Source organism: Galeopterus variegatus, unplaced genomic scaffold, assembly GCF_000696425.1.
Source record: "Galeopterus variegatus unplaced genomic scaffold, G_variegatus-3.0.2 Scaffold1049, whole genome shotgun sequence".
Taxonomy (NCBI): domain Eukaryota; kingdom Metazoa; phylum Chordata; class Mammalia; order Dermoptera; family Cynocephalidae; genus Galeopterus; species Galeopterus variegatus.
Window position 1 is genome coordinate 1 of NW_007727160.1, and position 10,882 is coordinate 10,882.

General features: G+C 41.1%; 1 protein-coding gene across 1 annotated transcript; it reads left to right on the top strand.

The window, feature by feature from the left end:
• Positions 1–4,054: 4,054 nt before the first annotated feature.
• On the top strand, positions 4,055–10,876 carry LCP1 (lymphocyte cytosolic protein 1 (L-plastin)). The gene is made up of 4 exons (XM_008574445.1): positions 4,055–4,268; positions 4,946–5,106; positions 7,822–7,946; positions 10,363–10,876. The coding sequence occupies exons 1-4, from the start codon at positions 4,055–4,057 to the stop codon at positions 10,493–10,495; spliced, it is 633 nt and encodes a 210-aa protein (XP_008572667.1). The 3' UTR covers positions 10,496–10,876.
• The last annotated feature ends 6 nt before the right edge of the window (positions 10,877–10,882 follow it).

The following is a 10,882-nucleotide window of genomic DNA, read 5'->3' on the forward strand; positions in this document are numbered from 1 at the left end:
AATATTTTTTTTTTTTTTTTTTTTTTTTTTTTGCAGCTGGCTGGTATGGGATCGAAGCCAGTGACCTTGGGGTTATAAAGCTGTGCTTTAATCAGCCAAGCTAACCAGTCAGCCTTGAGGCTTCCTTTTAAGCTTAGTCTGGATCTCATTTTGCCTCTTACTACTGAAATAATACTCTTCTGAGTATTCTAGGCACCTTGGCCTTCTTGAGTTTTCAACCCTGTCCCTTCAACTCAGGGCTATGACCATGCTCTGTTTGGGGCTTTCTCTCCCTGCTCCACAGCCCAGAAACTCTCTCCATGCTGGGACAATCTCAGGGCTCACCTTGTTTGTTTTACTTTCATCAGGGATCACTGTCCCATGCTTTCTGTTGACAGTGTCTGAACAACATTGTCTTAATGTTTTTCATTGTGTTTTAGGTGTTTAAATCTGGTCCCTGTTACTCCATCCTGGCTAGGAGCAGAAGATATTTTAATAGAAAACTTAAAAAGAGAACTTCAGATACTTTTTGGAGCTTAATATAAACTTGATTAGTGTGAGAACTCTAGGGTGATATTAGTTAAACAATAATAGAATATAATGACATACAAATAGAAAATACATTGTAAAAAACATAAACAACTTTTAGTACAATAGCACGAATCTGAGAAGAATTTTAGATAGCAAATCTATAAGTACAAAATAGTTTACTTTTAAGTGCGCCACTCTTTTCTCCTATACCAATAGCTTGACCAGGCAGAAATCTTACAGTCCTCAATTAGAACCTATGTTAGTGTGACTTCATTCGTTTTTCTACCTGGAAGGAAGCCCCAGAATCCACATGTCACATTACACTACATTTAACAAGGTAATGGCAAAGACAAGGTTTGTAGTGTCCCTAGACACTTCAGCTTTAGTCCCAAGCCACTGTCTGCAGATCCTAATATTCACGACTGGTTCTCAATGTAATTATGTCAGTGTTTACAGTTGAGGTAGGATAATCGGAGGTGACTACAATAGATTTTACTACTTGACTCACATTTGCTTTACTTAGAGCTCCACTACCCATTTCTAAACTGGAGTCTCTTTAATGATGGAAGGCAGATGTCAAAAGGCTCCTCTGGCACAGAAAACTCCAGAGCTAAAGAATCTTTAACTCCGTTTTTTATTTTATTGCATGTATCTAGAACATCACTGAAAGTTCCCAAGGGCCATTCTCACCAGTATATTTCTAGAAACTATTTCTAAACTATCTTTATTGTCTTTCACATGTGTTTTTAATTCTTAAAAGATTGGCTTTTAGTACTGATTGCTTTAAAAACCAAAGCAAAAATCACCTTAGCTGTAACAGTTAAATTGACTCATGGGTTTCAATATGAAATAATCTTTGATATATTCTAAGTTAATAATAACAAAACTCAGGCCAACTCTCTTCTGTGTTGAATTTTGTAATATCTTAAAATCACCTTGTTATATGGTCTTTGCTCTGGAAGTTTTGTAAAAATGTGACCCAAAGCCCTACTTTTTGGCTGGTAAATATATGATAAGGTCTCCTGTGCTGCTGCTGCCTCCACCCGATCAATCAGCCATACTTCTAATGAGTGTTTACCACCCAAGCCTTGTACATATAAGAAAGTGGACAGAGAAATACATTACTGTTGAAGGAGAAGAAATGACTGATGATTATGTAAATGGTACCAGAAGGGATTTCTTTTAATTTTTTTGCTCTGAGAGCCACACATAACAGATCTATTAAATTTACAGCCAGTTCTAGCTGGAATTTATTTTCATTGGATTGCACAAATGTGCTAATTTGGTCATTTATCTGGACAATAAATGGCGTGTCATTTTTCCCCCTAAGAACAAATGAGAGCTGTGTGTTTAAATCTTCTTTCCCCTTCATAGCCTGGAAGTCGGTCTCAGATGGGAAAGCTGGCAACCAGAGTGTGTATAAATTTCAGTACAAAAGCCTGAAACAGGCAGGCCGCCTGGCAATGATAGTTACATTCAAGCGAATGAACAAAGAGTCAGAGGCAGGTGAATGAGCGATCTCCCCTCAAATCCAACAGGCTATAGAGGGTGAAGTCCGGATGGGTCCTTGAAAAACAAAACACCGAGAATTGTCCCTCTGTGCCAAATGTTAAATAAATAAGGTGTCAGAAGACCAGAGGGCAAGCAAGTAATAACCACACCCCCTCCAGCGCCCTCATCAGTCCTCCTCTGTTGGGTGAGGAACTGGCTAAAGCTGGGCTAATCTGCTGTTTCATTGAGACAAAGAGCTTTTCAGCGCAGCACATTCTGCAAACACCGTTAATATCAAGATCTTGTCTGAGTGTTCCATTTAGTAGCACAGTTGCCCCTAAACACGCTGATGATACAGAGTGATTATCTCACAAGGGAAAATCTAGGTAGACAAGCCAGATGAGCTGTTGTTTTAAATTTTGAATCTGCAAATAGATGAGTGATTGCTTAGTGGACTCTCTAGAGTTGAGGCTCCCACCTAATTCTATCCTTTCTTCCCTTTGTTTTTTTGTGTTTAGAAGTGGCTATTTGATTCCATTTCAGACCTGTGCATCTCACTTGAAGTGGCAGAAAGACTGCTTTGTGTTCAGCAGAACTCTGTGCCACCATGAGAGACTGTTCTTAAATCCCAGGATGCAATAAGCTGCCTCCACAATTTTCTACCTACCCCTCTATAAGTTTTCCTGTTCCTTGGTGGCTTTTCTTACGTTTGCAGACAGACTCTTATATAAAGGTGGGCTTCCCCTTTGTGCCATTTAGTTCTCTAGCTCAAGAGGTAGGTGGAAAACACTACTGCTGTTTACCAGAGCATGTCCACAAAGCTGGGCTGGAACTCTTGACGAAGGGAAGTGAGAATTGAGTCCTGAGACAAGGCAAGCTGCTGGAAGATTATATTTCGTTTGTTCCATCACTTTATATACAGACAGGACCTAATGAAGCCAGTTCTAACTCACCATTTCTTATGAAGAAATTTATTAGGTGGAAATTCTTAAATGTTATGGTAAATGCTAATAACTTTATATACATGCTAACTACCAGGAAACAAGAAGCCAGTTGTGCCATAAAATTTAATCTTTATGAATAGATCAAAAGTAGGATCTTTCACAAACTAGGAATATTTTGAAAATCTACCTGGGACTTATCCCATTTGTACTCATTATTCGTTAGCATTTTGGCTTCATTTCTGGGCTCAAACTAAACATTTCTCATCTTTACTGTCTTCTTGCTTTCCCTGGGAGAAAATCACTTTGTCGATTTCACCCCCAACTCTACAGTTTCATTTACTAGTTTCCCAGCAGTACCAGGCACTGTGCTAACCTCTGAAAATACCCTGATGAGCAGGGTGCACAGACCCTGCCCAAAGGGACATGGTGGACATCAACTCCATCAAAAGTTCTGGGTAACAGGTTTGAAGCAAGTGTAGCAGTAATGGTGAATACACTGCATGGGTCCAAAAAGTGATGCTTGAGCTGAGAATTGTTCAAAGGATTGGAAGTTCACTTGAAGGAAGGGCATCCCAGGCAGAGCATGACTGAGTCCTGGGAGAAGGATGCAGGATGATGCATGGTATGGATGGGGAGCTGCTGATGGTTCCGTGCAGTTGAGAGAGAGAGAGAGAGAGAGAGAGAGAGAGAGAGAGAGAGAGTGTGTGTGTGTGTGTGTGTGTGTGTGTGTGTGCATGTGTGGATGTGTGCTGGAGATGGACAAGGAAGACAGAAGGGAAGGAGGAAATTGGAGATGCATTGACAAAGCACACTAGAGCCAAATCGGGAAGAGCCTCACGTGCCACACTAAAGAGTTTAGCCTGTATTCTTCAGGCCATAGTCACTTTAAATGACATCACCAGAACTGTACTTTGAAAAGGAAATTTTGTGAGGAGGAAAAACAGAATAAAGAGGCACCAGTTGATCTGAGGGAGATTTGGGAGGTGTCATTGAGAAGATGTCACTACCAGTTTGGTAAATGTGATTTTTTTGGTAAAGAAAAGTTACAGAACAGTTTTCCTCCCCATCTATAATGATGGGAAGGTGCTTTTACCTAGAGGAGGCAGGACATGGCTCTTGTTTCAGGAATTAAACTTGAAAACCATGAGGAAAATCGTGGGAGAATTGTGCTTTCTATAGAAGCACTAACTGAAGAAAGGTACCCAGTGGATGGCGTGAGCAAGATTCTGGGGCACCCAGGTGGAGGGCGACCTCATTCAGGTCAACCCTTCCGGAAGAGATACAGTGGCAGGACTCTTGAGTTTCGGTCTGAGAAGCCACACTGTAATCCTAGCCCTGGAGGTCTTTCATGTGTCATCTGACCCAGTCCTGCAAACCTGAGCCATGAGGTCAACAAACTTGCCTGTTGCTCAGCTGCTTTCCCTTCCTCCCTGTAGCTTTAGGGCATGGTGATTCTTCTCTGCTCCATGGCACTGTAAGAGTTTGAAGCGTCTTCTTAATAAATGTTTTCTTCCAAAAAACCAATTCTCGTAACAGTATGTATCCAAGGCAGTGCTAACCCTCGGACTAGATTACCTTTGTTGGAATAGTCCTAACGTTTCTACTCATATGACATAAGAAAGAAACTCTTTTCTGTCTTTCTTTTTCATGTTGGCTACTCGGACTTTTCTAATATGAAGTTCTTCCTTGATTTTGATGGTTCCTGTAAGAAAAATGTCACTGGTTGGAATCCTGTGCTTCATTCTCTTTTCCTTGTGTTTCTTCTCTCCTGCTTTCTCTTCCTGCCCAGAGTAAGACAGTGCTTAGAAGGAAGGATTTGCTTTGCATTCATTTCAACAACCATAAAGTTACATTTTAAGTTATTCTAAAAGGAACTAGTGTTATTATATGTTCTTTTTTTCCCTCCAATGTAATGATGTCCAGACTATCTTGTGTGATATCTCTAGAAAGAAAAGAAAATTCCTACCTTTGGCTACTTTTTGTTCAGTTGAATTCTTTAGCTACTTTTTTCCAGAATTCATTCTTGATTTTGTTCAGGTACACACTGAATATCCTCGAAGAAATTGGTGGTGGGCAGAAGGTCAATGATGACATTATTGTCAACTGGGTGAATGAAACATTGAAGGAAGCAGGGAAAAGTTCATCCATCTCTAGTTTCAAGGTAAGCTTCCTCCTCTCCTGCTGGAGGCCACCTGAGCCGTATGCTTATCTTTATTGTTTTCATTATATTTTAAAGAGACCTTTGATGTTAGGTATTTAATGCTTCTCCTTCCATTTTGATTTTATGTAAATGACCTGTTATTACATCTATGTTCATTGGCCATTTTACTGACAAATTTCTTATCACTTTCTTCCATAATAGTTCATTTTAAAAACTCATCATTTTTTACACATCATTTTAGGCATTGTTCTTTCAAAGTAACATAAAGTATAATAATATTTTTTAAATGTGCACACCTCCATGGTTCAGATTTTTAACATTGTAATGGTGAGATATAAAATTCTACAAGATCTCCCATGTTTTTCCAAAAAAAAAAAAGCAGTTGTGTACTTGTATCCAAATCCCATTTTTATTAATAACCACAGTATACTTTATTAAATTTCTTAACTCATGTTTCATATTAGCTGGATTCTTCCTCAAGGGACCTGTGGCGTTTGATCATATTACCATAATGTCTGTGCTGTCTTAACTATATTTTTCTAGTATAAAGGTCAGAACTGGGGGGAGAGACCCCTTCAGGGTCAGTGAGGCCGTCTGTCATAATATCAATCCTCTGCTTCAAAATCAAGAGAGAATGCAAATCTCCTCCCAGCAGAAAGAGCAGGAGATAAGGGGGGGTAGGGCTGTGCCAGGCGTGCTCACCCGCCGTGAGCTCGTCACAGGTGGCGGTCACCTCTGCCCACCTCCAGCTTACCGTGCAGTCTGGAGAGCCGAGCAGAGTTAGGAGTGGACGCTGGTAATTAAATTGAGCAGGTTCCTTCAGAAAGAGATTTGGGAAAGCAGCAAGGAAAAGCAAAGTCAAAAGGAGCTCTGAGCACCAGGGGCTTCTAGATCATAATGGCTCCGTTCACACCCTGGGACACTGTGGAGCCGGCTTTACTGCTCCCTCATTCTATAGGTGAGGACATCGAAGCTCAGGTAACTTCCTGAGATCACGGCTCTAACTGCAGGGGATGGCCCATAAGTGGGGGGGTGCCTTTTACTTGTGGGGTGAGGTTGCAGAACAGAATATATCTACAGGTCACTTAGCCAGTAGATGAGGTGACCAGTTACACACAGGCCAGGTGTGCTTCTCTTTGTAAAACAGCTGCCACTGCAGCCTGTGACATTCCGCTGCATCTTCTGGGGTGTTCTTATGGGGGCCAGGTTTGGCAAGCCATGGTGGAGCTCACTCTTAGGAATGTTTGACAATTCTTTTGCTCCTTGTGACACTCTGGGCTCCTGTCTCCTCCTGTCTTCTCACTAAGTCATTACCAAATTAAGTGAATAGAGCCACACGGTGAACTTAAAGGAAATGTCAGATGAGCTCCACATTCCTGATTAACCATTTTGGAAATAACCGCAGTCCCTTCCTCATCTCCATCTGCCACCATTTGCTGGTCGTGTCCGTGCCTGTCGGCACCGCCACAGGACTGTGGGCAGGATGCAGGAACGAAGGCGACATGCATATCTTTCCATCTTGTTTCCTTGTGCTTTTTCACCAAAAAGTTCCGTGGAGATAGAGGCCAAGGCTATTGGTAGAAATTAGGTTGTGATTCTATATTAATTTGGGGGTAGTTCTTTTATTACCCAGAAGTAAATAAAAATGAACCCATTATATTTTTGAAAACTACTATTCTACCTGTTCAGGAAGAGCAGTGCTAGAGAAACCAGCACCTGGCAGGGGTCCTGTGTCCTGTTCCTTGCTTAGAATTTATTCTGATTTGGATCCAAAAAGTTTGAGGTGCTTGGACATCACTGTGCTTGGATTGTGACACACAGTTGTGCTCACAGGTCCCCAGGACTGAGATCTCCTAGTGAGGCAGGAGCTCGGAGAACAGACAGTGCAGAGTTTTGCACATTCACACCTTAGGAGCATTCGTGGCTCTAGGTGTGAACATCAAAATGTTTACAAACGTCAAAGAAGGAACCCAGGATTTTAAGTTGGAATTTGAAATTTCAATCTCAGCTCCACCACTTTCCAGCGAGTCACTTACCATCAGGAACTCCCTGCACTCATCTGTAAATTAAAATTAGATCCTACACCTAAGGTTTATGGTAACAATTAAGTGAGACTACCTGGGACAATGCTGGGCAAACGTGAGGCACTAACAAATATTAGTTATCATCATTGCTTTGAGTCACATGATTGCTGTTACGGTTTCCCTGGGCAATGACAGTTCTCTTCCCCTTAGATCTCCAAGAAAGGGGCAGCTACTGAAGCTTTTGTCCTACTGTGCCCTCATCACTATCCCTGTCATTCACTTCTGGGATGTCCCCTATACAGGAAGCAGGGTTTCTCCTAATATCTTTAGTCTCTCCTTTCTGATGGTTTCTTTTTAAAATTATTCCATCCTCTACTATACTACTGTATTACTGGTAGCTAAAAGACATATTATATCTTGACCTTTATGTTTTTCTCTAGTTGTGCTAACTTCCTTCCATTCATTGTTTGAGAATGACTCCCTGCTGTTGACAGACAACGGGCTTTCTAGGAAGTTACTGGTGCCCCTACAGAAACTACAGCTGATTTGAGACACTGTGTGGAATACTGTGGCATTTCGCAGACCAGGCTGTACATATCTCATGTTTAAGAGGAAAGAATCACCCACTTCCCTTGAGCTTAATGGAAGTAACTTTGAGCCATGTTGGAAAACCCTCTGTTTCTGTGTGCAGGACCCAAGGATTAGCACAAGTCTGCCTGTTCTGGATCTCATTGATGCCATTCAACCAGGTTCTATTAATTATGACCTTCTGAAGACAGAAAACCTGGACGATGAAGAGAAACTCAACAATGCAAAGTATGTAAAGAGACCTGAGATCAGGTGGGAGGGACCTGACCGGCAACTAGACAGTTGCACAGTCTAATGCTCATGCCTTTGTGCAAACACTTTATTTTTACCATTCATGCTTTTTTTTCTCATGACTTCTTGTAGTCTCATCCTCATTATTATAGATATGGTGCAAGAGCATTTTAAGGCTCCTATTATTAGAAATGGGAGCAAGACAAAAAACAGTAAGAATTTTCTTGCAATTAATAAGCAAGCCTATGGTTTCATAAAACAAATTTCTAATCATCATCTATAGGAGACTTCCAAAATAAAGTTTGTAAATGCAAACACCCACTCATGAACATTCATGGATGTGAATGTGTAGGGGTGATTTCAACACCAACCAGAGTCGAAACAGGCTTGAGAGCAGCTGCTGTGTGCTTTACCGTTCAGGTCAGATGGTTCCTCTTGAGCAAGGGTTAGCAGACTCCAGTCTCTGAGCCAAATCTGGCTTGTTGTCTGCTTTTATAAATAAAGTTTTATTGGAACACAGCTCATTCATTTACATATTTTCTATAAATGCTTCCCTGCTACAACTGCAGGGTTGAGTAGGTATAACAAAGCCTGCAAAGCTTATGATATTTACTATCTGGTCCTTTACTGAAAAAGTTTACCAAATCCTGCTCTAGAGAGTGCCTTTCTCAGAGCTGGTTGTATTAGTTTCCTAGGACTGCCATAACAAAGTACCACCCAAACTGAGTGGCTTAAAACAACAAATGTTTATTCTCTCACAGTTGTGGAAGCTAGAAGTTCAAAATGAAGATGTTGCCAGGGTTGGTTCCTTCTGAGGGCTCTGAAGGAGAATCTGTCCCATGACTTCTTTCCTAGCTTTGGGTGACAGCCTGTAATCCCTTGTAGTGGGGGTTAGGACTTCAACATATGAATTTGGGAGGGACACAGTTCAGTTCATAATACAGGTCTAGAATTAGCATGTCTAGTGGCCAGCATCCCTGCTTTATAATCCCAATAGTGCCCTTCTCTGTGTTCCCAATTTGGGAAGGTGGAGACATGTGCTCCCCATATGCTGGTGTTTAGCACAGTCTCATCAAGAGAAGGTAAGTAATTAAGCTACAATTACAATAGAGTGTGATGAGTTGTGTAGAAGGGAGAGTACAGTGCTACGGAGGGGCAGGAAAGGAACTGAAGCTCTTTCAAGCAAATAACATCTAAGCTCAGCTAAATTAAAAGAAGGAGGTAGGCAGGTGAAGGAGATAGGAATGATGTTCCAGGCAGAAGGAAGAACGCATATGAAGACCTACAGATTTAAAAAAAAAAGGCCTTCAGCCCAGATGTTCAAGGGGGTTGTGATTAGAATCAAGTTACTTGCCACAGTCGTACAATTTTAAGTTAGGCAGTTGAGATTCGAAGTCTGACTTCAGAGCCCAGGCTGCTAAGCACTCTCTTGTAAGGGCAAGATACAAAATGACTTAAAAAAAAAAAAAATGTGAAAGGAATAAGACAAAAATGCTAAGAAGGGTTATTTTATTGTCGCAAGATTGTGTGTGATTTTTTTGAACATCCTTTTGATTTTTTAAACAATTTTCCCTCTACATTTTATAATGGAAAAATAAATTTTACTTCATTATAATTAATATAGAGGAAGTTATTGAAAAATGGACAAGGAAAAATGTGACTCCTCCTGCCCGATGCTCTTAATTTGATCAATAAAGTAAGAGTAAAGTTACTTTAGGAGAGCAGGACAGTAATGGGACCTTGGATGGAGTAAGAGGTCACTGATTAATAAATGAGGTCAATGAAAGAAGTGCCAGGTGGTAGTGTGGGCTCATTTGAAAATAGATTACAACTAATAAAAATTATCTTCATATAACTACAAATCGAGCAAAAATGTTCTGATGTAGCAGTGATCATTTTATGTGAAAAATATGGAATGAAAACTCTGGCTGTCCTAATATGGTACCTAAAAGCAAATACACATATATATGGGCAAGAATTGGAATGGAGAAAGGGATAAAAGAATTGGTGTATAAGGCTGAATATTAGAGATGCAGTTTTTCCTCTTTTCTTCCTTGAGAAAAATGTTTCTGTGGTTGAAATATAGTCTGCAAACTTTTCCTAGCACAAATTTTTGTTCAGTTCTATGACTTTTACTGCCACACTGAAAATACTTCTGGTGCGGGTATCGGAAGTGGCAGGCGCTGGGGAGATCTCCAAGGACAAATAATACATTTGATAATTATCGTGAGGCTACACAGCACGTCTGAGCTTCATCAAGCCAAGATGTGTCCACAAAAGTGGGAGGATGCTGGCGACTGGCTCCAGCTATTCCAGGAGTGAGTTCCATCCTGACCGTGGCTATGATCCTGAGGGTCCCCTTCAAGCTTTGTTGCTCAGGCTTTCCTCATTTTCCCCCTTTTCTCCCTGTTAGGTATGCCATCTCTATGGCCCGAAAAATTGGAGCAAGAGTGTATGCGCTTCCAGAAGACCTGGTTGAGGTGAACCCCAAAATGGTCATGACAGTGTTTGCTTGCCTCATGGGGAAAGGAATGAAGAGGGTGTGAGGCCCAGCGGGGCAGGGTAGGAGGCAGCGCCCTGAGTCCTGACTGCCCTGCACAGGAAGCTCCCAGGACGCACGGGACGATTCCAGCCATTCCAAAGTTTCAACTGGTGACACTGTACAGGATTCCAAAGAGCACTTATTTGTTCAGCCAAGTAGCCTCTCCTGTATTTAACAAAAAGTGCTTCACTCTTTGCAGAAGACCCAATCTCCTACAATTATTTTTTATTCTTGATTTATTTGCTTCTTTGAAAATCTACAGAAAAAAAGAATTTATTTTCCAAGTACCCTTCCTGCTTTTGCTATTAGTCGAGGATAGAAGCTGCACTGTTATTAATTTTGACATAATTTTTCAAGCCAGTTTAGTGGAGCTGCCTTATTCTTTCTCAAG